This window comes from Mixophyes fleayi, chromosome 3, assembly GCF_038048845.1.
Source record: "Mixophyes fleayi isolate aMixFle1 chromosome 3, aMixFle1.hap1, whole genome shotgun sequence".
NCBI lineage: Eukaryota > Metazoa > Chordata > Amphibia > Anura > Limnodynastidae > Mixophyes > Mixophyes fleayi.
The window spans coordinates 11,379,683-11,407,388 of NC_134404.1; the positions used below are offsets into that span (position 1 = coordinate 11,379,683).

Genomic DNA, 27,706 nt, shown 5'->3' on the forward strand with positions numbered 1-27,706 from the left:
ATTGTGGATGGTTTGAAAATCACATTATCCTGTTAAAAAATTGTTACTGTATCTGTGAATTCTCCAAACTTATATTAGGGGCCCTCCTCCTGAATAAAGTGAAGCTATCTTGGAAGATATTGTTGTCATCTTTATTTTGTGGATAACTCTCCTTACCTCTCTGGTATTAAGGGAATCCAAAAAATTGAACCCAGGAAGAGAATCACCTTGGCCTGGTAAGGTGCAAATTCACCTTCGTACACCGGACAGCATCTCACAGGGTTTTACATATATTTGATATATATGAGAGTATATTCATGACTAATATTTCCCCTCATATCCATTAATGGTGAATAATGAGTATTAGCGAAAAATTTCCTGCTTGGGCCAAGCTCCATAATTGTGATGGGAAAATTAATATGATAAACTTACTATGTTGTACACTGTAATTTCATCATCTGCTTTCTATCCTTCTGTTATTTTACTTTACATCACATTTTTCTAAAGAGTTTACGAGTTTCAATTCAATTTTACAAGTTTGTTTCAAAAACAAGCAATCCAATAATTAGAATTTGTTTTAATAACTCATAATCATAGTAGTTTTACAAGCGTTAGAGGTAAAAACAATACTTAAGTCCATTGGATGTATTTCTTTGCCTTTTGCTACATATTAATGGTAAACTATAATAAATTAAATAAAGAATTATAAATATCACCATAAATGAATGAACTTCTATGATAAGCTTATTTATGTAATAAAACAGCTTTGGGCAATGTGATGTCATTAAACATTCTTAAAAGTTACACAAGTAGTGTTGTTGGTCTTACTAAGATTTGTGCTTCTAATAGTGATTTGTAAGATGGAATTTGGGAACCAGACCTCCTGGACAGAATTCATTCTGATTGGATTTCCTCAGAACTTGAAGTATTGTATTTTACTCTTTGCTTTTTTATTACTAATGTATACACTGATCATTGTGGGGAACAGTTTTCTGATATGTACTATTATAATCAGTCCTCAGCTGCACACACCTATGTACTATTTTCTCTGCAATTTATCCTTCCTCGATTTGTTCTACTCGTCAGTCTTTCTCCCAAAAGCGCTACTGGATGTATTTTCTAAGAGAAGGAGAATTTCCGTCACTGGGTGTCTGGCACAGATGATCACTTGTCTGTTTTTAGGAGTTACTGAGTGTCTACTACTGGCAGTAATGGCATATGATCGTTATATTGCAATACGCTTCCCTTTGCATTATACCACATATATGAATTGGAAGACATGTAAAATCATTACAGTCATTATGTGGTCTGGAAGCTTAATTTTATCAACTATTCCCACCTTCAAGCCTCTTGTGTTCTGTAGAAAAAACATATTGGACCATTTTTCTTGTGAAATATTGGGTGTTCTAGAGCTAGCGTGTGGTGACCTCACCTTTTATAAAAGAACTTTAAACATTGGAAGTTTATTTACACTATTAGCACCACTTATTTTTATTGTGGTGTCTTATATTTGTATTATTTTATCAATATTAAAAATCCACTCAGTAGATGGAAGATCTAAAGCATTTTCAACATGTGCTTCCCACCTGACTGTGGTGTTTATGTTTTATGGGACAACTATGACCACATATACGGGACAAACAAAGCGCTTTTTATCCAGCATGAAGTATATTTCTCTTTTTTATGGTGTTATGACACCTGTGCTAAATCCTTTCATATACAGCTTGAGAAATAATGAGGTCAAAGAAGCATTTCAGAAAATATTAACCAAGTATTCTGGATCATGAAGATATATATATAATTATTTCACCAACAGGAGAAATAAAACAATATGAACCATAAATACGTCTGTCATAAAAAATTGTAACAGCCTCAATCCATTTTTTCGCTGACAATAAAGTGCTTGGGAGAACAAATACATTGTCAACTCAAGACAAGAATGGTAATCTAATAAGGTTGGTAATTGTGACAATAGCAATCATGATAGATTGATAGGCATCAGCACCTACACACAGCGCTGGTATATTTAGAGCTCTGCAACTTTAGCTTATGGATCAATAATCCTATTAGCTGTGACCAAAGCACAGAAAAGTAGATTCCATTCATAGGGAAACAGGTGGCAAGAAGAGTTTTAGGAATAGTAGGGTTTTTGGTATTAATTGATAAGACACAGACATACAGGGATAATTTCAGGTGAACAGTATTTACTCAGGTTTTATAGGAGGACTTCATTTGTAATGAGGATATAGATTCCAATGCATCTAGTTCGATGAACCTGCAGACTCCAAGACAAGTGTTTAACATCCTCAAGCTAAACTGTCAGCACTCAGTACTCAAATTTTTCAAGTAGACAAATTTGATTCATATTTTGCAATGGCTAAAGAGTTATTATTATTTAACTTGTTTGGATAGAATTAAGGGTATGTGTCAGCAATCATATTTGTTTAGCTATGTATCCAATAATGAAGAATATCATCAGGAGCAGCAGCTATTTATATAATTCCTCAGCACTGTACAGAGAACTCACTCACATCAGTCCCTGCCCCATTGAGGCTTACAGTCTAAATTCCCTAACACACACACACAGACAGAAAGAGAGAGAGACTCGGGTCAATTTGATAGCAGCCAATTAAGCTACCAGTATGTTTTTGAAGTGTGGGAGGAAACTGAAGCACCCGGAGGAAACCCACGTAAACACGGGGAGAACATACAAACTCCACACAGGCCAGAGGTCGGGAATCAAACTCATGACTCCAGTGCTGTGCGGCAGAAGAGCTAACCAATGTGCCACTGTGCTGCCCACAAAGTATACAATCATTGTCGTCAACATCGTCATCATTGTTTCTTTTTAAAGCACCATAGATTCCTTTACACTAGATAGTTATCTTACAGATATGACATACAGGTTACAATACATAATATGACAGATATAGATAATAACAGTGACATTAATTAAATTAAGCATAACTACATCTCTCAATGAATGGTCTTCAGCTAGCATTAACAGCATGAGGTAGCAGAACATTCAGCTTCAGACATGACAACAAGGTCATACGAGGGAGACGGACATGAAACATTCTACTTGAGTGCATTCTACTTATTCTGTACTTCTCCTGTTGCTGGTGCCATGGCCTCTTGTATTGTTGCAAGGGTTTGACACATGATCATATACTCAGGCTGCTCCTGAGCACACATTTGTACATACATAGACAACTATATCCTATCTGGTGTTAATTTATAAGAAAACATTAAGAGATCATCATCATCATTTATTTATATAGCGCCACTAATTCTGCAGCGCTGTACAGAGAACTCACTCACATTAGTCAATGCCCCATTCAAACTTACAGTCTAAATTCCCTAACATGCACACCCGGACTAGGGTCAATGCGATAGCAGCCAATTAACCTACTAGTATGTTTTAGGTTCTGGACTGTGGAGGAAACCGGAGCACATGGAGGAAACCCACGCAAACACGGAAAGAACATACAAACTCCATGGGGTAAATGTATCATACCCCAGTTTTTCAACTCGTGAGGGTTCATCACAGAGCTCATTCCTCTGACCGGTGAATGATTCTTTTCTGTGGCGGAAAAGGATGGTTCCCTAAGACTCTGAATCGACTATTGGGGGCTAAACGAAATCACTTTCAACAATCAGTTCTGTCAAAGTCGAATAATTGGATGAAAGAAAGTATAACTCAATCACTTGACAACATAATCTGATTTTTGCCCTGGAGTGAAATTTCCCTGAAATTGCTGCATCCTTGCATTTCAATAACAACCCGAAAGATGCAGATGATTTCTGAACTACAGTTTGAGCTACAAGCAGCATCATTCCCAATAGAGCAGATCAAACTGGGACATGTCAAGCTTTGGCCCTAGCCACGCCTTTCAACAAGAATGATAATACCTTGTTGGGTAACTGCAAGGAGTTTTTGGCAATGTTGCAACTGATCTTGAACTTTACACACGACTGCCCTGGATAGAGCAATGTGCTTGCACAATTTCCCAGTATGCCACTGAAATCTGGACTCTGTCAGCAAGAACCAGATGAAACAACCAATTACTACTCATCTCCTTTCTGAGGGGATTGATGGACTCCATTAAAGACAAAGCTAATTTGCAGGGACCCATCACAATTTGCATTCAGTTTAATAATCGCATTCAGGATGATCAGCTTCAGTGGAAAGAAACAGTACTTACCATGGTTTTGTCCAGGAGACTTAAATAAGAAACTTCTTAATTTAAGTTCCTTAATGAATCAGGCCCCAAATGTATATATATTGCTCGCTGGAAACAGCTTGCAGTCACTCTGACCACAGTCTTCAGGACTGAAGGACTGTATAGCTGAATCCAGCAGAGCGCAGCACCGCGCAGCGTATGTATCATCTGTACTTATTTTTTTAACTGTTATTCTTATTGATTTTGCTAAATAAATTGCTTATGCTTTGGAACCACACAAATCGCAGAGACAATGGTTATTGTAATGATGAAATAACTTTAACAATTTGGGGGCTCATCAGTGGAGGTTATGCTACCGGACGATTTGCAAAGCCCCCGGATTTCGGTTCCTCAACAAAGGGTGGACACGCGTAATATATGGGTAAGAACACAATGTGTTCAAAACCTGTTTATCATTCTGTGTTGTGAAACCGAATGTCCGTTTTTGCATAATCTAAGGAGCGATAACTTGAATCTAGGGAAAAGAAAGAAAACTGTTTCTTTGTATTGTCAGTTTGCGTTTTAAATGTGTTGCATTGCATAGCGTATGTGTATTTCCTGCATTGCGGATGTGTACTTCCGGTATTGTTGCCACGTGTTTAAACAGTCGCTTTGATAGTCTGTTATATATGTATAGTATAATCACTTGTTAAAGCCTCTGAAAAGATATTACTATTGTTTGGGAAATTGATTTTCTGTGCAGAAAACAAAGGTGCTTATTGTGGGATTATAAACAGAAAAGTTGATTTACTGTTGAAAAGAGAACAGAGTATTGAGCTAGTATACGGTGATTAGAGGTAGTATACGGTGACAATAGGTAGTATACAGTGTGAATAGGAAGTATGCGGTGACAATAGGTAGTATACGGTGTGAATAGTTAGTATACAGTGAATAGGTAGTATAAGGTGAATGGAAGTAGTACACAGTGAATTGAAGTAGTATATGGTGAGTTGAAGTAGTATACGGTGTGAATAGTTAGTATACAAGGTACAAGGTGGAAACAGTTTTCTTAGCAAACGTTATAAATGGTTGATGAGGTGCTGGCTAACAAAGGGCCGATTGGTTCGGCAAGGTTTCTTATGTTTAAGAAATATGGTGCATACGCAACGGCATATTTCGACAAATGGGTCAAAATGACCCAAGATTGTGTGAGAACTTTTCCAAAGATCAGTATTTTTGATTCAGAGGTGTTGAATAATGTTACAGATAAAGTATGGTTGATTAAATCAACAGAAACGAGAATTAAACATGATGACTGTTTAAAATTGTGGCAACGAGAAGGGAACACGTGGCAAGGCAGCGTGTGCACAGCGGAAGTAGGTATGGCACAAAGTGCGCACACAGCGGAAGTAAGCATTGCAAAACGTGGAGAGCTGAGTGCAAGCGCGCCCCGCCGCCAAATGCAGTTGGGGTAGTAAGTACAGCCGATACCAAAAATGTTGAAAATGTAACTAGTAATTTTTATGCTGTAATGAGCCATATTAAAGGTAACGTTTCAGAAGAAAATGAATCCACAATAGCAGTTCCCAATGGGAAGGTGGACAAAGATGGTGTAGTTCCCATAAAACATGTAGCAATGCATTGTCCATAGACTACATCTGAGCTACGTTCAATTATGTCTGATTTCCCAGATCCTAGAAAAGATTTGTCCAAATGTCAGAAATTTGTTAGAGATTTAGGTAATGCACATGAGCCAACTATTAGAGATTGGCGAGTGGTGTTGAGGGCCTGTCTTTCTCTCAATACTGATATACAAAAGTTTGTTGAGGATTGTATGTTGGAGGAAGAGAAGTCCTTAACAGATGATGATAATCAGGAAAATATTAAACGCAAAGACTATTTTTCTAGAGCTCTGATAGCGATGGCTAAATACACTGGGTTATCAGACATAAAGGATGAAGTGCACTACAAGGAGTTAGCTGTTTCAGTCTTAATGGATGGCCTCAGGGAAAATTTGAAAATCAGGGTGCAAACTTCATTACCAAACTGGAGAGGGATCACAGTAGATGCTCTCAGGGAGTCAGCTATAGAACATGATAGAAATATAAATAAACAGAAAGAGGCACTAACTGATAGGTTAATGATGGTAAGTATCCAAACACTAGAGGGACTGCAAACACAACCACAGTATAATAACACCTTGTATAAGGAAAGGAAACAACATGAGTTGAGGAAGTGTTTTAGATGCACTAAAACAGGACACCTAGCAAAGAACTGTACAGAAAGGACTAGAGTGGAAGCAATGAAACTTGGGCCACCTAAGGGGGAATCACATAGATACCCACAGAGAAGGCGCACACAAGTCTCAGAGGTTTCTCAACAGCTGCCCGCACACCTCATAGCAGCAAATGCTTTGCAGGAGAACAATAGCCAACTCATACCTGTAATCCTACAACCATGCAGGGTAAATATTAATCTATGGTAAGTGTCATTGTTCAGGGTTAGAGAGAAATTAACCTAAATGTTTATGTTCTTTTTGCTGTTTGTATCATTTTATCTTGTATTTACTCTCCTGTCGCTGGTCGATGGTAAGGAATGAAAATGTTTATTTTTCTTTGTTATTTGAGACTGACTGTGTTTTGTTCCCCTTTTTCTGTAGATAAGGACAACAAAATATACATACTTAGTGATTAAAGGGATTGCTGGAGGAGTACAAAGCTTCCCTTGAAAGATAAATGTTAATTTATTTGGTTGAGATTTATTATTTAATATGAAGTGTGCACATACTTCGCTCTAATGTTGTTTTATGTATTTCAGGAGGACACACATGAGAGATATAGAGTATGGGTCACAATGGGTTAACTTTGCATTTCTTCATTAAAGTTACGAGTCTATCGCAAAGGTATATAGGTAGTGTGATCATTTTATACCGAGTTCCATACGAGCTAACGATGGACGATACTGGATTGGATCGGTGACAGCTCCCAATTAAACTTGAGAAGAATGGGGAGGGGTCATAGTTTAGTGAATAGCTAAGAGAATTAGTGGAAAAGTAGAACGAATTTCCCATAGTGTCCAATCCAGCTGTCATTTTGCTGTAAAATCTCATTCTTTGCTTCTTTGCTTCTCTGCTTTTCTGTTTGTCTGCAAATCCCTTTTGCTGTTATTATTTGTTGCTCTCCTATTTCTCAGTCTTTACATCTCTGTCAGTATCTCACTCTTTTCTTGTAAAGAGATACAAAAACACGTAGACATGGTCTCAATTATAAGACATTTGTGACATTGGACAGAATCAGAGGTACACAAACTACATTGACATAGTCACGGAAGTAGCTAGGGGTGTGTGCCCCTATATATGCACAAAGGGTGGTAGGAGACAGAGGACTCGCTGGAGGTTAGACATACAGATATGCATCTCTGTGTAGAATATTGGAGTAGGAATTTTGCCACAAGACCTGACATAAGTGAAACCCTAGAAAATTTAAAATTTTCATGTTTTTATATTTTTCACCGTTAGACAGACATGTACTGGATATTGTTATAATTGACTAAAGTGTTATAGAAATGGACCCCTTTGCCCTTCTCATTTAGCCAAGAAGCTGAACGTGTGCGATTGAAAAAGGCATGTAATTTGGTAGAGGGTAAGTAAATTGATATACATTGGTCTTCAGTGTTTTTCTAGTATAGGGGGCGACATTGAGGTGACTGAAGAACTCTTTATAGCAATGGTAGTACATAAGTAGAACTCACATTACATGGAGGACTTGTGACATTGACACAGTTACCAACTGAAGTAGCTGTTAGTTAAGTTCACACTTATACACATGACTGTACATGACTTTCACAACAGGGCGACATAGCTGTCAAATGGACAGCAGGGTTTTATGTGACAACCAACAAATCAATGTTTTGTTATGATTTTCGTTGTATTGTTTTAAATTATACACACACATAAATTAATTAAAATATATGAGATTTGTGTTGCCTGAAGAATAAACAGTCTGGAAGGCGAAGGGATGTAGTCAGGAGTCTGCTGAACCCTGGAGAGATGGACAAGGTAGGCCTGTAGCTCCCAGAGTGTATCCTCAAGGCCTAACGGAGGCAACACATGGTCTGACTCAGCTGGGTAAAAGAAGGTATGTGCAAGCTGGTAAGAGCATATTGGTGTGCATCAGACATTTCTTCTCAAGCTGGTAGGAAGGCAATGTCCTGTCTTATCTGAGTGAGAAAAAATATCAGGAAGACAATACCAATAGAGCCATCCCATAGCCCTCCTACAGGTGGACTTTCTTCAGATAAAACAAATCAACTTCATCCAATTACCACCTTGCAGGATCCTCAAGTATATACTGATGTACCGATGAAATATATCTGGGTAAAGATTTATTGAAATGTTTCTAATGTATTTCTGTGTCATACTCAGGGCTTTTGTTATTCGATGTGGTATCCCTAGAGTTATAAAAGGTGGTATAGGGGTATTCATGTTATTGGTAATAACTGTATAATGTATGAGCAGTGATTGGGAGTTACATACTTTTGATTAGCCACAAACCAGTGGGAAAATAGTAGATGTGGTATCCCAATGGTTATAGAAGGTGATAGGGGTATTCATTTTATTGGTAATAACTTTATAATGTATGAGCAGTGATAGTAAGTTACATACTTTTGATCAGCCACAAACCAGTGGGAAAATAAAGTAACGGTATTAGATAAGAAAAATTCTTCTAGGATTGTGACTCTCTTTTATGGTAACCTGACTGAGATCTACAGACAGTGTGGTCATATACAAAGGGGAACATACATTACAGAACAATGAAATGCACTACTGAGATCCTGCTATAAAATCTTTAAGCTGATAGTTTTGTGTACTATCAAAGGGCGGTGCTGTCAAAGTCGAATAATTGGATGAAAGAAAGTATATTGATTAATATTGTTTTATAGTCCCCTTCTACCTTACCCACAGTGTCCACCGATATTCCCACACAACTTCTAGGGTTCTTTCTGTGGAAAAACACATGCCGGATCTCCAAAACTTTGGAAGAAGCTCAGAAGCAACTGAATATGGGGTACCTAGAGAAACGTGTTTAAGGATAAGAGGAGACGGGAAAGTGCTATCAGTGGACCATAAAATGTAGTTCTCCACATACAGAATCATTCTGAAGATACCTTCATTCAAACTGGTGCCTAAGTGCATCAGTCCATACAGAATCTGAAGAATGTCAGGTAGCATACATGCTATGGCTACAACCTTCCTTTTGGATCCACACAGTTTTCACATCTCCCTTCTGAAACTGATAATGAATTAACTATTTCCAAGGCCCAAATTGCAGATCGAGGATCACAAGAAATACATCATTCAGTTGATCAATGAATCCCACAGATGTGCAATACCTGGTGCACTGCAAGGGCTTCGGTCCTGAGGACTGCTTTTGGATTAAGTCGACTGATGTTCACACACCTGCTCTACTCATCACATTTTTCAGGCTGTTTCCTGCCAAGCCTAAAGGGTCTGGAGTCTGCTCCTAAATGTGGGACCACTGTGAGGTTCTACCACAATTCCAGTGACTTACTGCAACTTACTGCAATCAGCACTGCTAAAGGTCACGTCAGTCGGCACTAAAAGACCTCACCTGTATTCAGTCTTTATAAGGCAGTTGCCTAGGGTGCAATGCTTTCGGGGGGCACCATCAAGGCCTGGTGAAAGGAATTTTTGGTAGCTCTGGCATAATCACTCTCCCTCTTGTTCTTCAAGGTAAGGGTCGAGCAGCCTAATAATGCAGCACCCAGTCTTTAGCACCCCCTCTGCTGGCCATTCACTCACAGTCAGCTATAGAACATCCCTCCACTCCAGACTACAGGACACACTGTGTAGTATACAGAAAGGAACTGATATGTAATCAGCTCCCCTCTGACTAATGATAGATCAGCAACTAGTAAGTGTGGATAGAGGAAGTAATTAAAGTAATTAATGGTAGGTTAATGTTGAGGGGGTTAGGCAAGATAATTGGGAGTTAATTATGACAGTGAGGGGGTTACTGATCTTAATGGGGTACTTTTATCAGGCTGTGGTAGCTAATGATTAAGGGGTTTAATTAAAATGAATGGTCTTAATATTGATGTTGGGGTTAATTAATTATGGGGCTGCCAGAGTTTATAATATATGGTTATAAAGGAGTTCATGATGTTGAAGGGGTTTTAATAATTATATTAAAGGATTTATTCACTATAAGGAGGAGTTAATTAATTATGAGATTAATTAATTTGTAATGATGGGGGTTAATTGATAATGGGCAGGTTGATGTTTTTTTAAGAGATTATTATGATAATGATGAGGTATTTAATGATTTTGGTTAATGATTTTTTTAAGGGGGTCAATTGATCAATGATGAGGGCTTATTAATGAGCATGGATTTGGGTTTGGATTTACCAGTTATGGGCTGTTGCTCATGTGCCAGAGCTGTGTCTTTGTTCCCTAGGCTAAACTTTTCCAGCCAGCCCCTGCATGTAATGTGTGGAGAGGAGTGCGGTGGTACTGGTGCAACGTGTGGGGAGAGAGGTAGGTGTAAGGCAGCGCAATTTGGTTGTTGTACTTTTATGATTAACTAACAGCAATACTTGTGATCCCATCTGTGTTTTACAGATTTTTATCTTCTCGTTGCCTTATACATTTTATTATGATTTGTAGTTCTTGTTCGCTTGGCTAACATATGCTATTGTATCTCTTGCATATTTATATTATAAGGGAAGTTAATATAATCTCCACAGGTTATTCTTAAATGTCGCTAGGTGAGGTTTTATTAAATTAGACAAAGGAGAGAAAGATACGTCTGGGTTAAATGGTTAGCATATGCATGTATATTGCTATGAAGTTTATCATGTTCAAACAGCAATGTCATTGTTCCATGAATTACATAGATTAGACTCATGGGCACCCTCTCCACAGAGAATCAACGATCCACAAACCAACCTGAGGGAGAGCACCTACAGAATAGGCCTTATCACCTGTCCACCTAGCATAGCCTGACTACCACCACCAGTCCACTCAATACTTTAGCCCCACCACTGTGGGAATATTGAGGTGAATATAACCTGTGATTGGAATTTGGAAATGTGTGTGTGGATTGGTGACCAGCAACTGCGTTTCCATCCCAGTTATGGACTGTGATCCTGATTCCATAGAAATCCGTAGCTTTATGACTTTGCATATCTGCCAAAAGCAGAAGGGCATTGTGTTGGAGCTACCTTACAGTAGAGACTAACATCTAGACCGAATGGCCAGGATTCTTGGAAGACTCATCTGAGACCCTGCGACTGCATGCTTATCTCTGTGAGGCTTTTAGAATCCATCTGGTGAACTGTATATCCGCATAACCTGTTACTAAAATAAAGTTGTGTTGCAAAAATCTGCCTAATTGATTTCTCAGAACCCACTACAGTCCTCACAGTAGGGCTGTTGCCAGCACTTAGTGCCAAGTTTTTTTTTGTTTTTTTTTGCTTTGTTTTAAATCAGAGATTTTGGACTTCCCCCGCCCCCCTCAAGAAATCCTGTGTTTGTCCCTGGGACAGCATTCTGCATCAGATATCAGTGCATCAGGACTGCAGCCTTACCTGCCATACAGGAGGAGGTGAAAGTTTTTATTTTTATTTTACAAAAGTCAAGTATGTGATGGTAGTGGGTATTGGGAGGGAGCAGTAGGTTGAAGTTTTGCCTAGAAAGCCGAGAATCCTTGCATCGGCCTTGATAAGGCTCTCACTTATACAAATCTTTGCACTTCTGTGCTATATATCTATTTTTAAATTCCACAAATATAGGTGTTTGACATAACAAAATGGCATAAAAAGGGCCTCTATTACCCCATCAGAAATACTTGTTTTATGTATGTACTGACTGAAGAGAGCAAATGTCATTGTCAGTTTGGCACTTTAAATTTATCCTTTTCTTCTACTATTTTGCCCGCTCTTTTGCTAAACAAAACTATATCCTCTCTGTCCAATAAACCCAGACGCCACTTTTTATTTTTCACTGTGTCCTCTCCCACCTACTCCCCCTTCATCCATCACTGATTGACTATGTCTACAATTATATCTGCTATCGCCAGACACACCACTCTCGTCACCTGTCTTCTCTATGACTTACTTTGTCACCCTTGACTCTTACCCTCCAGTAACTGTGTCTGAGATCCTCACTCTTCTCTCCTCCTCTTCTTCCACAACTTGTCCTCTTGGCCCTGTCACCTCCAAGCTCCTCCACTCTCTCTCTTTCAATGCTTGTCGTCACCTTGTTCATCTCTTTAACCTCTCTCTATCCACTGTTATCTTCTCCTTGACCTTCAAGCATGCTCTCATCTCCCCTATTCACAAGAAACCATCTCTTGACATATCCTCTATCTCCAACTATCGCCCCATATCTCGGCTTGCCTTTGCTTCTAAAATTCTCAAACAGCTTGTCTTCAATCGTCTGACTGACATTCTCTCCTCCCACTCTCTTCTAGACCCTCTCCAGTCTGGCTTCCATCCCCTTCACTCAACTGAAACTGCTCTCACTAAAGTAACTAATAACTTACTCTCAGCTAAGTCCAAAGATCACATCCCCCTTCTTGTACTCCTCGACCTCTCTGCTGCTTTTTACACCATCGATGATTCTCTTCTCATTGCCACCCTTCACTCCCTAGGTCTTCGCAAAACAGCTAAATCCTGGATTGCCTACTAGCTCTCTGGCCACTCTTTGAGTTTCTCCGCTTCTGACTTCACCCCCAGTCTTCCTCTTTCTATTGGAGTACTCTAAGGCTCTGTCCTTGGCCCTCTGCTCTTCTCACTCTACACCACCTCTCTCTGTGAATTTATTCAATCATTTGGCCTCCAATATCACCTCCATGCTGATGACATGCAAATCTTTCTCTCCTCCCTTGACCTAGCTCCTAACTTCCTATCCGAAGTATCTAGCTGTCTCTCAACTGTAACTACCTGGATGTCACAGTGCTTTCTCAAATTCAATATCTCCAAATCTGAGCTCATCAACTTTACTCCCGTCAATGTTGCTGTCCCCCCCAATATTTCTGTCTTGGTTCACAACAAACTCTGTCTCCTGTCACCCAAGCCTGCTGCCTTGGAGTCACCCTAGACCCTTCCCTCAGCTTTATCCCTCATATCCAGACCCTCACCAAATCCTGCCACTTTTTCCTCCGTAACTTCATGAAAATCCATCCCTTCCTCTCTCAGGAAGCAACCAAAATCCTGGTCCATTAACTCATCATTTCTTGTCTTGCTATTGCAACCTCTTTTTCACTGGCCTTCCTGCCTCACACTTTGCTGACCTTTAATCCATACAGAATGCTGCGTCTTGGCTCATCTTCCTCTCCTGTCTTTTCTCTTCTGCTACTTCACTGCATAAATCCCTTCATTGGCTTCCCGCCCATTTCAGAATTCAGTTCAAACTCCTTACTCTAACTTACAAAGGCCTTATTAACACTTCTCCCTCCTACATCTCTGACCTTGTCTCGAGGTACATACCTACCCGAACACTCCACTCTGCCTCTGACCTCCATCTCAATTCAACTCTCACTACCTCCTCCAATGCCCACCTGTCGTACTGCCCCCATTCATTGGAACTCCCTACCCCCCTCACTCGTCACTTGCCCAATCTTCAGTCCTGCAAACACTCACTCAAAACTCACCTTTAAAGCTCGCCTATCCTACTAACTCCTGACCATCTTATCCATCACCTCCTCTTCCTTCACCTGCCATCTCCATTTTCCTGGTCTTCCTGTCTCTCAACACCTGTCCCTCTAAAATGTAAGCTCTCACGAGCAGGGTCCTCTTTACTTATTGTTTCATGTGTGGCTACTGCCTGACTCCCTTGTACGTCCTGTCATGTATTTTACTACCCTCCATCATCATCATCACCATTTATTTATATAGCGCCACTAATTCTGCAGCACTGTACAGAGAACTCACATCAGTCCATGCCCCATTGGGGCTTACAGTCTAAATTATCTAACACACATACACACAGACTAGGGTCAATTTGTTAGCAGCCAGTTAACCTACCAGTATGTTTTTGGAGTGTGGGAGTAAGCTCACGTAAACATGGGGAGAACAGACAAACTCCACACAGATAAGGCCCTGGTAGTGAATTGAACTCATGACCACAGTAAGGCAGAAGTGCTAACCACTTAGCCATCGTGCTCCATGTGAGTCCCCATAGCATTACTCACACTCATCTGTGTTACTTATGTGTATTACCTATCTATTTGTTGCTTGATTCTGTATCCGGCGCTACGGAATCTGTGGCACCTTATAAATAAATAATAATAATAATAATAATAATAATAATAATAATAATTGTGATGAAACAAGGTATTAAAATCACCTTAAACAGTCTGCACCTCGTTTCTCACAAAACTGTGGACTATAAAAAATATACTTTTTCTAGCTCTCTTGTTCCCCATGTTCAACAGAGATATTGGCCTATAAAGAGCTGCGAGTCAGAGCAGCCATTGTTTGACAGCCTGGTAATCTGTTATACAAACTGGCAGCTAGAGAGATAAGATTGTGAAGAGTGCAAGTCTAGGAATGCTGCATGTGTGAGCTGTAACCCTCCATGAACACCACAAACCTTTACACTACAGAATTAGTCTCTTGTTTAAGCTGCTATATTGCCTTCATTCAAGCTGTCATACATTAAGAGGATTAGAGCATTTTTTAGAAACAGTGTTTGAAGGACACTAATCATACAGTCTGCAATCAGTCAGTAGTGGGATTTATACTAAAGTATATTCTTCAGAGTTATTTCAACTGGACATTCCTGGATCCTTTGTTAAACCAATAAGGATTTAATCCAGAGTTTGCACCTTCGGATCACTACAAAATTGGAGTGAGTTTTTTAATAGAAATAGTGCTGTTTTGCTATACAAGTTGGATTGTTATATGTTATCATAATGATGGTTTATTACATTTTATACTAATTTAATAAAATTGTTTTTATTACATTGTGGTTGGTCGGTGTTTAGTAAAGACAAGAATATAAGCACCCTCATTTCCTTTAAAGTTTTGCCTTTCTGTTATTGGATTGGTACACACTAATCTGAAAGAGGGCAGCTATTTTTCTGTCTATTTTGCCATTTCATTGCTTCCATTATCCTTATTATAGATAATAAAAGTTTTGTTATTCACCCCTTGGCCTATAGAAAAATTGTAAGGGATCATTCATAATATCCTCTTTTTATGATTATTAATATTTATATCACCTGTTAAAGCACCCAATAATTCCCCTAGATACAGGTCTAGGGGTGTTACCTTTCTTTTTTTTTAATTGTCCAAATCCTGAGTCTCGTGTGGAAATGGGATTTAACCCATGAGGTGCTTTTTCAACAAGATGTTGCCTTTACTTCATAAGTACTTCCTGTGGGCAGGTAATGAACCACACAATAACAAACTCCATAGCAACTGGTCAGGGAACTAAAATGTAATGGCCCCTTGATGGCCTAATGAGGGGCATGAATTCCTCACATACTATTTACTACACTCTTAGATCTGTGTTATGTACTATGTTCACCTAATGCTCGGTTTTTCATATTTCATTTACCTATACATTTTCCAAACAGGTCCCAACATTCCAGTATCCATACAAAAATCCAGTAACAACACAACCCTTCTCCTACTATGTTCGATTGGGGAAGGTTCAGAAAGTTGCTGTTCCGGGGCCTCAAATTTCTCTTGGCGACCCTGGGTCTGATCATACCCAAAACCGGTGAGGCCATCATACAAGTTCTCCAGGGACAATATGTGAAGGTTTGTGAATTATTATTACCATTTATTTATATAGCGCTACTAATTCTGCAGCGCTGTACAGAGAACTCACTCACATCAGTCCCTGCCCCATTGGGGCTTACAGCCTAAATTCCCTAACACACACACAGATAGACACAGACAGACAGACTAGGGTCAAGTTGATAGCAGCCAATTAAACTACCAGTATGTTTTTGGAGTGTGGGAGGAAACCGGAGCACCCGGAGGAAACCCACGCAAACACAGGGAGAAGATACAAACTCCTCAGAGATAAGGCCATGGTCGGGAATTGAACTCATGACCCCAGTGCTGTAAGGCAGAAGTGCTAACCACTGAGCCACCATGCTGCCCCATAAATAAAATACACAGTCTGTTTTTAGTGTTTTTGCCACAAAGTTGTATAATAAAAATTCCTTTAAAGTATAAACCATTGAGGGGTGTCATGAGCAATGCTTATCATCATTAATCCTATGTATTTTATAATACACAATTAAATGTATTTGGTTCTGAGCCAGAAACATTGGGAGTACTTTAACACAGTATGGGAAGACTTCACTTTTTCTTCAACCTGAACAGACACTATGCCTGGACTGTAATTCAATCCCTCTCTTTTTTGGGAGTCATGCAATTGACCATGAGAGCTCTATGGGGTGCTACAAGTCAAGCAGCATCTTCTCATATTGTTTATCATCAAAACCAAATATAATTCAAATTTTTGATTTCTTAAAGTCTTTAATTCTTTGACTGGTGATCGTATCTGCGTAATTGCGCATGTCCGTGTGGGAATTCCTCTGTGTCCCTGTCAGAATCTGTAATTTAAAAGTCTAATCCATGGCAAGACAGACATTATTCTATGTAGTTTGTAACCTTGGTGGGCTGTAGACAGATTATAATTTTCATAATAGTCCAACCTAGAATATGTCTGCTGGACGTTTGTATAAAAACCAAATAAAATTTAGTAGTAGGCTGAAACAAACTCCATGGATCATATAAGGATAAATAAGATAGACAAAGATCTAGAGCCTCTGGGTCTAATCCAAAGTGAGAAATATTCCAGTTTACATAGCATATCTTTGTATTTGTGTACACTGCTGGCAGCCCATGTTAATTAGCTAGGTCAACAGGTAATCTGAGAAGTAATAAGGTTAGAACTTCTAAATGATATGCAATGTGCTTCCACAAAAATATATTGGGTGAAATAGCATTGGGAAATGTATCAATATAAATGTTATTGTATCAAAATTTATCACAGATTCAGATGGCGTAACACTGCTGATACAATGTGTCAAAAGTGTTATTGTTTCATGTAAGCGTACAGTGTTATTCCCTGCTGCAATGTTTAGTGTATCCAGCCAGAATAGCTTATTGAGTTAAGCCATTCTATTGTATAATCAAGGTAACAGGGACAGTATGTCTAGCAGCTAAAGTGTCCCTGCTGTAAGGGGGAGATTTGAGACATTTGACCCTACTTCCTGTGAATACAGGGAAGAATATAGGGAGAGGAGAATTCTAGCTTGGAGGATCCTGGTGTACAAGACATCAGTGAAAAGGACTCTGGGCCAGGCATCGAGGTGCTGCTGGAGGAAACCCTACCAGGACAGGGTCGGTATGAGCCAGTAACCCAGGCTGCGGGACACCATCACTGTTTTGCTAATCGGTAGTGGTAATATTGCGCGAGGATAAGACTTTGAAAGAGACCGAGATTATTACTTTGGAGTGCTGACTGCAAGAGGCCAGGGCCATCTTTTCCATTGGGCACAATGGGCAGGTGCCCGGGGGCCCCACGGGCAAGGGGGCCCCATAGGCAGGGCTCTTAATTAGAATAAATAATCCTGCAAAAGAGAAAACCTGCAAAAAAAACCTTCAAGGGTCACTGAGCAAGTACATCTATCTATCTCTAGCTCTATATATCTATATCTATATCTCTATACATCTATCTATATATATATTTGTATATATATATATATATATATATAGGGGCCCCGGTGCACTGCTTTGCCCGGGGGCCCATAATGTTGTTAAGATGGCCCTGCAAGAGGCTGCTGAGGGATGATCCGGATGACCGAATCTTGTTGATGGGTCTCGGTCTCACACGGATGGGAAATATGTGACAGGTTATGCAGTCTTGGATAAGACTACAGGGCTTCAGAGTCTTGTTAAATTACCTGGTCACCTGTCAGCACAAAGGGCAGAATTGTCACACAACAGTATCTTGTGTGTGCACAAGTGAACCTCAGAGCTCCAGCTCTCAAGCCGGTTCTACAGCCTGTGCCCCCTGCAGAAAAACCATGGGCTGCCCAACAGATAGATTTTATAGGACCACTACCACCTGGCAGTCGCAATTGTCGATATGCCTTGGTAGTAGTGGATATATTTTCAAAATAGGTTGAGGCCATTCCAACTGTAAATGACTCTGCTTCTACCACAGCAAGGGTCTTATGAGAACAGATTCTGTCACGTTGGGGAATTTCCAGGATCATTGAATCTGATCAGGGAAGAACACACTTTACTAGCAAGGTCATGAAAGCGCTTTGTGAACTCATGTACCTTATCATCCCCAGTCAGCAGGAATAGTAAAACGAATGAATCGAACAATTAAATCTCGTTTGACCAAGACATTGTTAGAGAAGGGCTCCTCTTGGGTGACAGCTCTGCCTGCAATACTGATGGGTATTCGGGCAACTGAAGCAACTACAACAAGGAACACTCCATTTAAGCTAATGACTGGTCGCAAAATGCCACTTTGTTTCCCAAATGAACCCCAGTTGTCAAACCCCATCAAAGAAGTGATTGCCAGAGATGTGTTCTTACAACAGGTGCAAAATAACCTGAAAGAACTTCTCTCATGCGCAGCCATCCGGCTGAACAAACCCTATCTACAGGGGGAGACTCCCATGCCTCCTGAAAAGCAGGTTTCTGGGATGCAAACTGGGAGGGACCATATCAGGTCCTTGAAATCCTGGGTGATACAATGCTAAAAGTACAAAGGCCATTGACTACAAAGAAAGACTCACGAGAAGACGTAAATTTCTCTGGGTCCACGTTGATCAAGTGAAAACCACGAAAGCCTCTATAACTCAATAGAGTGCTCCTGTGCTCATTGAGATAGGTAGATTGAGAAATCATGCCCCTTCCAAATAATATAAAAAAAAAAAAAGATGGTTTTAACTGATCATTGAGAACGAAAATGTAAGTAAAGGAAAATCCTAGAGCCCCACCCTGATTACATCTTGTACCGTATATAAAACTGACTGTGCTCAAAGAGGGACACTCCTCGAGGAGCATATTGTACTCTTTCTCCCACTCTAGGTGTTGATGTAGCAGCAAAAATGGGAAGAACACCAGTGACCGCATAGAAGCGACTAGGTGCCCATCCAGATACTCCTGAGAGTGAGATTTCAGAAAATTCCACTTGGTTTGGTTTAGAACTCAAAAGATTGGCTGCGCGACTTCGGGAAGGAAGGGCCTATGGTGTGCGCACATGCACACGTGAACAGAGAACGTGCCGATCTTGGCGCATGCATAGATGCTCCTACTGCACATGCGCCATCACAACAAGGAACCCCACTGTGTGTGCCGACTCAAGTCGGCACACACACAGTAGGGGAGGACGCCATGAGTGATGGCATCACCCCTGGCCCACACACAAGGTCCACGTGTGCATGGTGAATTACCACACATACGTTGCCGCTGGGGAGGGTGGGAGTTTCCGGGTCTGGGCTATAAAAGTCAGACCCGGAACTCTCCCTGGCCCACTTCTGCCTGCCTGCCACTGGGCAACGAGCGCTACACTACACTACAGAAAACACACTACACTACAGGAAAGGGTTAATAGGGACACACTACACTACATATGAAATTTCTATAGGGATACACTACAGAAAATATATATATATTTATATATATTACACTACTCTACAGATAATATATATTACACTACACTACAGCAAAGGATAGAAATACACTATACTACAGAAAACCTACACTATGCTAAAAAAAAGGATTCTACACTACAGGATCATTCCCTACATTACAGATAAAGAATTGGATCCAGCATATAAGTATTTATTAAAGTCATTTTATCGCTTACAAATAAAACATTGTCCAATGTGATTCTTGTGGTTCCAAATCACAAAAATATTTAATTACAAAATATAGCAGGATTTACAGCAACCCATTATTGCACATTAAAGATGATATAATAAAGCAGAAAAGTATAAAAGCACCGAATACATTACATCTTCCATATAGGGTTCATCCAGGTTCAATGAATGCAGCCATGCTCTCACGTTGCCAGGATCAAAGAGAGCTAGAACAAAGGCCAGCATGCTTGTATATAGTGTACAGATAACACTTTGTGAGGTCTTCATTGGTCCAGGGTTAATTATATTCCAGTTCCTTGCAAGTTATAGGTCAGCTCATTTGATCCTTACAAAAGGTGAGGGGAAACTTCCCCCACCACATTGTTCACATGTTTTGACTCTGAATGACCAGTTCAAACTGACCCACACAAAAATACTTTTGAGTATTAATCTCTAATTGCTTGTATCTTGCGATCGCTAGATGCGATCACTACCGCGTCCACACCGAGTTAATGCTGATGAAAATAAGCTTTAATTAGAACCAAACTCTTTACCTTTTAAAACACCTGAACCATAAATAGCTTTACTACTGTATTATATATGCATAAATTAACAATATAACACATTTTACTAATAAATAAATGTGGATTGGAACCTTAGTAGATATGAACTATATATAAGTGAATGTGTAAGTGTATGCATGCGTTATTTAGTGTGCGATTGCATCAGGACACGTGGAGTACTGAATGTAATTGCACAGTAAAACAATATTAATCAATATACTTTCTTTCATCCAATTATACGACTTTGACAACTCCACCCTTTGATAGGACACAAAACTATCACCTTAAAGATTTTATTGCAGGATATCAGTAGTACGTTTCATTGTTCAGTAATGTATGTCACCCTTTATGCATGACCAAACTGTCTGTAGATCTCAGTCAGGTTACCATAAAAGAGAGTCATATTCCTAGAAACAATTTTCTTTTTGTATGGTTCATATACCTTTGGAGCTCGGAGATAACCTTTTGCATGCCCTTCACCCACACATGTAATACATCATCTGGAAGGATATAGGGTACGATAGACCATGTATCTACAATATAGAATACGCTAATACCGTTCTTCATGCTTAACATGTTCATCTCTTCGAAGCATGTCTTTTAGCTTAGACAACATTTAAATAATAACATATACATATACACAATGTATTGCGCTCAATTACCCAAATTGCAAGTAGACACTAATCAGTTACTAATCAATAATGGATGTCAATACACGCAAGCCGATCCTATTAATAAATAATTGTTAAAAATAGCAGAGGATAATGGTATTGAGAAAGAATTACAATGCAACAGCGAGATAAAACAATATAAAAATAATATAAAAACAGTCCCAGCAATAAAACAAAAAATCAATAAAAAGTCAATATTTGGAGCGCACTCCAACCTCCACGCTGCCCGTCTCATCATTCACATACCTTATGGGCTCCATCGGTAATCCACCGTCCGTCTAACATTTGGACCGCGGTCCCCGGATCCCGACACCTCCGGTCAGTCACCCTATTACACTCACCCTGTGGCTTGGACTTTTGCGAGTTACCGCTATTTATGCCTATTTCTCCATCAGCAGTTTTTTCTATTACTGGCCTTTTTTTTTCCCTGTGGTTCTTGGATAACAAGTTTAGCAATCTAATCATTTGGGACTTCCAACATAGGGTTCATATTGGAATCCCTTTTGGACTTAATATTGACTTTTTATTGATTTTTTGTTTTATTGCTGGGACTGTTTTTATATTATTTTTATATTGTTTTATCTCGCTGTTGCATTGTAATTCTCAATCCACTTCATTGTATGACCATTTGCCGATTAAACCTAGGTCATCACTATTTAGAATTGGTCCTATATACCTCATCATATTCCATTTGGTTTGGTCTTATATTTTAGTGGACACTCAGCTCCAAATCCATACATCTATCAGTCACACATTTGACCACATATGGTAATACCATTATCCTCTGCTATTTTTAACAATTATTTATTATTAGGATCGGCTTGCATGTATTCACATCCATTATTGATTAGTAACTGATTAGTGTCTACTTGCAATTTGGGTAATTGAGCGCAATACATTGTGTATATGTATATGTTGTGATTTACAGGAAGGGATTCCTGAGTATTGCTGCTCTTGCCTAATTTGGGGTTGAGCGCGGCCCTTTCGATATTAACATTTAAATAATACATGTTCATCAATAACATCATCCTATGTCTATCAACAATGTAATTTATGATCTCCTTCAACTTGTGTTAGTAAATACACTCCAATATTATCAATGGGTTTTTCATCAACACTTGTGGGGCGGGTTATTGTCTGTTCGTTCTTCCCAGTCTCCCAATACTCAAGTTTCTTTGTACGTGTAACAGTGATCAGCTTGCCAAATATTGTGAGACTCCAAACTAAGGGACCTAGCCTTCTTACCTTTCCCCTAGTGGCCTCCCACCCCATTGTTTGGTCTACAACCTTACCCACTCAAGAATGATAATCATTCTCAAGAATGCCTGCTCAAGTCTGAATATTACTGGACTGGCATTGCTGCATGTACCTCTCTTCAACTATGGGGTCAAGGTACTTACAGGCGCAATACTCCTCAGACAATAGCCCCTCACACTGTCTCCAAGCTCCAAGGTTACCAATTTTTCCTTTACCCCAGAATTGAATAGAGTAATGGGCTGGACCGACTGTGCTAACAACTTCTCCTTCATCCCCAACTCCTCAATATCACTACCTGAACCAGCCCCTGTCACCTTTTCACAATTGACTGTCCTGAAAAGAGAATGAGATGAGAGAAACACAGAACAGAAAAAAACAGGAAAAACTACTACTTCATGCTGGACAACTGTCTTTGCAACGTCTTTGGCTTAGGTGTTGTTAACTGAAATCGGGTCGCCCATAACAGATTCACAAGTGTAATTGGAACCTTCTCCAGCTGTTGCCTCCTCTGAAGTGTATGGAATGGGTACCGCTGTCTCTCTGCTTCCCCTAAAGACGTGATGCTGGTCGTCAACATTTGGTACCTGTCTGTCAAACAACCTGAGCATAGGAAATTACAGTTCCATAACTTACTCTCCCAGTCCAACATCATAACAGTAAGTGTAACACCTCAGGAGATAGTATTTCGAACATTTTCGGTTGCTTTCTCACTATTTGCTTTCCCTCTCAAGGTCTAGAACAGTCTCTCCATTACAAACTCATTACAAGAAAAAGTCAAAAACATTTCAAAAGATGACAGGTTAAGAGGCAGTTTAGGAATGATTTTGATAGTTGGGATGACTAGTGGCCAAAGATATTAACCACTTTAATCAAGATTATTACAGTTATTACCAATAACATGAATACCCCTATCACTTTTTATAACTCTAGGGATACCACATCAAATAACAAAAGCCCTGAGTATGACACAGCAATAAATTAGAAACATTTCAATACACCTTTACCCAGATATATTTCATCAGTACACCAGTACATATTTGAGGATCCTGCAAGGTGGTAATTGGATGACGTGGATTTGCTTTACCTGGAGAAAGTCCATTTGTAGGAGGAGTATGGGATGGCTCTATTGGTTTTGTCTTCCTGACATTTTCTCTTAATCCGGTAAGACAGGGCATTGCCTTTCTACCAGCTTGAGAAGAAATGTCTGACACCAATATGCTCTTACTAGCTTGCCCATACCTTCTTTACCCAGCTGAATCAGACCATGTACCGCCTCCGCTAGGCCTGGAAGATACACTCTGGGAGCTATAGGCCTTCCTTGTCCATCTCTCCAGGGTCCAGCAGACTCCTGACCACATCCCTTCACCTTCCAGACAGTTTATTCTTCAGGCAACACAAATCTTATATATTAACTAATTTGGGTGTGTGTGTGTGTGTGTGTACACAATTTAAAACAATTCAAAGAAAAACAAAACAAAACATAGATTTGTCAGCTGTCATGTAAAACTCTCCTGTTTATTTGACAGCTATGTCCGTCTTAGTGTGACAGCCATGTACAGTCATGTGTGTAAGTGTGGACTTAACTAACAGCTATTTCAGTTGGTAACTGTGTAGCAAGAACTCCATGTAATGTGAGTTCTACTTATGTACTGCCATTGCTATAAAAGCTCTTTAGTCGCCTCAACATCGCCCCCTATACTAGAAAAGTACTGAAGACCAATATATATCAATTGATTTTCCCTCTGCCAACTCACATGCCATTTTCAATCCCACACGTTCAGCTTCTTGGCTAAATGAGAAGGGCAAAGGGGTCCATTTCTATAACACTTTCGTCAATTATAACAATATCCAGTACACGTGTGTCTAACGGTGAAAAAATATAAAACATGAAAATTTAACATTTTCTAGGATTTCATATTATGTCAGGTCTTGTGGGAAAAATCCTACTCCAATGTTCTACACAGAGATGTATAACTGTATGTTTAACCTCCAGTGAGTCTCTTGTCTCCTTCCACCCTTTGTGCATATAGAGGCACATTTTACACAGGAGACAAAAAGGCAGATACCACATGCAGTCTATAATACATGAATCATATTTCCACAACAAAACCTCTCTGCTTAAAATCAGCAGCTTCTATACACATAAAAAAAAACCTAGCTACTTCCGTGACTATGTCAATGTAATGTGTGTACCCCTGACTCTGTCTGATGTCACAAATGTCTTAGCCCCATGAATGAGACCATGTCTACGTGTTTTTGTATCTCTTTACAAGAAAAGAGTGAGATACTAACAGAGATGTAAAGAATGACAACTAGGAGAGCAACGAATAATAAAACAACAAAAGGTTTTGCAGACAAACAGAAAAGTAGAAAGGCAAAGAAGCAAAGTATGAGATTTTACAGAAAAAGGACCTCTGGATTGGACATTATGGGAAAATTATTCTACTTTTCCACTAATCCCCTTAGCTATTCACTAAACTATGACCCCTCCCCATTCTTCTTACGTTTAACTGGGGGTTACGTCACCCATTCAATCCAGTGTCGTCCATCGTTAGCTCGTATGGAACTCGGTATCTCATGATCATGCTAACTATATACTTTTGAGATAGACTCATGACTATAATGGAGAAGTGCAAAGTTAACCCTTAGTTACGCATTCTTTGTATCTCGCATGTGTTTCTTCCTGAAATACACAAAAACAACATTAGAGCAAAGTATGTACATCCTTCATTTTAAATAATGAATCTCAACCAAATAAATTTTCATGAGCCACTGCAATTAGAAGAATGTTTCAAATGACCCATTGTTAATTTGTCTTTCAAGGGAAGCTTTGTACTCCTCCAGCAGTCCCCTTAATTACTAAGTATATATATATTTCTTTGTTTGTCCTTATCTACAAACAAAACAAAACAAAATAAAGTTAGTTTTAAATAACACAAAAATACAAACATGATGTTTCTTTTTGCTTTCAATCCTTATCATCGACCAGCAACAGGAAACTAAGCACAAGACAACATAAAACAAACAAACAAACAAACATCAAAGCCGAAATACACAAAACAAACTATAAAAAAAGAAATAAAAAAAAATCCTTAGTTTGCTTTCATTTTCTTGGTGACGAGAAAAAATTCCCTAGCAACGGTTTTCTACAATCCTTCTATGTTCTAAGGCTATATACCTTCATTGCAGTCAGGGTCAATTAACTAAGACCATTTGTCTGGGCACAATAAATATAATCTAAGCCATTGCATAGACACAACAAAATTATTTTGCTACACTTCTTTTCCCTGGCTATACTTTATGCATGGAATAAAAACAAAAGTTTCTTCTATGTGTTGCTTTAATTTACATTATTTTTTTATGTAAGTGTTTTTAATTCATTTTACATCCATTAATAAATAGTAATGCTCTATAAGGAGCCTATTCTCTCTTTTTTGCATAAATTGATATATGCACTGCAAGAGTGAGTTGGCGTTTCCATTTAAGTGGATCACAAAGTAATATATATATTCAAAGCGTGAAGACATTATGTGTGTTTAAGAACAAAAGGGTATTTGTGGCATGGATATACATACACAGTGTGTACACAATATCACTGTTACCGATCCCGGTATCGATTATTCCCTTGGTGGATATTTCACTTTGTAACATTTTGTCCATTTTGTTTTGATTTCTTTGATTGCTTTTTGGGTGAAATGCTGAAGATTTCTCCCATGACCTTCTGAACATACAGAGACATTGCAGCAAGATCTTTGAAAGAACTTATGGAATTCTGTTGAAGGACTTATACATTGACTTATTTATGTTTTTATGTATTTTTACTTTAGCATATGTTGTCTGGATTGTGTTTGGTGGGGCATCTAGTATGACGACAACCATAACTTGATCAAATGTGATATTGTTCAAAGTTTATTAATTTACTCTATGTGAATAGTGCATAGGAATCTACCATCCCTTATCTGTATATATAGATTATGTGGGCAAGTTGGATCCCATTTGGTATGATAGGGCTGCTACAGTCTTAGATTAGAGCGCTCTTGAAAGTGTTATGATTTCCATTGTGAAATGTTGTCTGGTCACTAATGATTGAATGTTGTTCTGTTGTGTCTGGGGGTCACCAGGGAATTTATGTACAATGGGGAAATAATTCATAACAGCCAATTAAATAAATGAATGTGACTAAAATAAGTCTTACTGTCACAATAATTAATCCCTTAAGAGCAATTTTCTCTCTCTAATATCACTTATAAAAGTCTATCAGAAATGGAAAAGGTGGAAAGAATAGACTGAAGAGAGAGAATATGCTTAAGGTATTGTTTATATTAATATATATAATTCTTCAGTGCATAAACATACACAAATACTTTGTTTAGGATATTTATAGGACATTTACATAGAAGAAAGTACCAGATCCAGGGATGCAGTAAACGGTTTATATTGTGCTTGTATCAGTCAGCTGATATATTATATGGCTTGTGTATAAAACAGCGATTAGGTTTAAAGTGATCTGCGGAAAAATGACACATAATGCCTATAGAACCCTGTGTGATGTTAAAGATTCAGGCTCTGTACACATAGGTCTGAAAAGTACACATGTAAAAAGTTGAAGACAAAATTCTCTTTTAACCGGTGGCAGTCATTTCTGTGGCACTCACAATGGTGTCAGAGTTCAGAACGACAAAATAATAATAATTACTATAAAAATGACAAGGTAAAAATAGCAACTTACAATGTAACACACAACCAGGATTTCCGGCTGCTTTAATCACCTCCACATTGAAAAAGCAACTTTAAAACTTTACAGTGAGAAATGACACTTGTCATGGACCCAGTAAAAACGGCGCTTTTAAAGCGGCAATGTTGGGACCCACCAACTCGATAATGTAATCCAAGTGGTGGGTCCCAACATCGTAGCTTTAAAAGCACCATTTTCACTGGGTCCATGACAAGTGACATCATTTCTGACTAAAGGTTTGGAAAAGTCGCTGTTTCAATCTGGAGGTAAGAAAAGCAGTTGGAAATCCTGGCTGTGTGTTACATGGTAAGTCGCTATTTTTACTTTGTCATTTTTATAGTAATCGTTATTTTTTTGTCGTTCTGAACCCTGCTGACATAGTGAGTGCCGAAAATTAATACCACACCCCTTTTAAGAGTGTTATAAAACCATATTCTCAAAGCTTCCCTGCAGCATAGTGCGCTAAGCA

General features: G+C 39.0%; 1 protein-coding gene across 1 annotated transcript; it reads left to right on the forward strand.

The window, feature by feature from the left end:
• The first annotated feature begins 938 nt into the window (after positions 1-938).
• LOC142142560 (olfactory receptor 13C9-like) lies at positions 939-1,766 on the forward strand. Its single transcript, XM_075200440.1, has one exon. The coding sequence runs from the start codon at positions 939-941 to the stop codon at positions 1,764-1,766; it is 828 nt and encodes a 275-aa protein (XP_075056541.1).
• Positions 1,767-27,706: the final 25,940 nt, after the last annotated feature.

Coding starts and splice junctions, on each gene's coding strand:
- LOC142142560 (XM_075200440.1), top strand. CDS start 939: ATGTATACACTGATCATTGTGGGGAACAGTTTTCTGATATGTACTATT.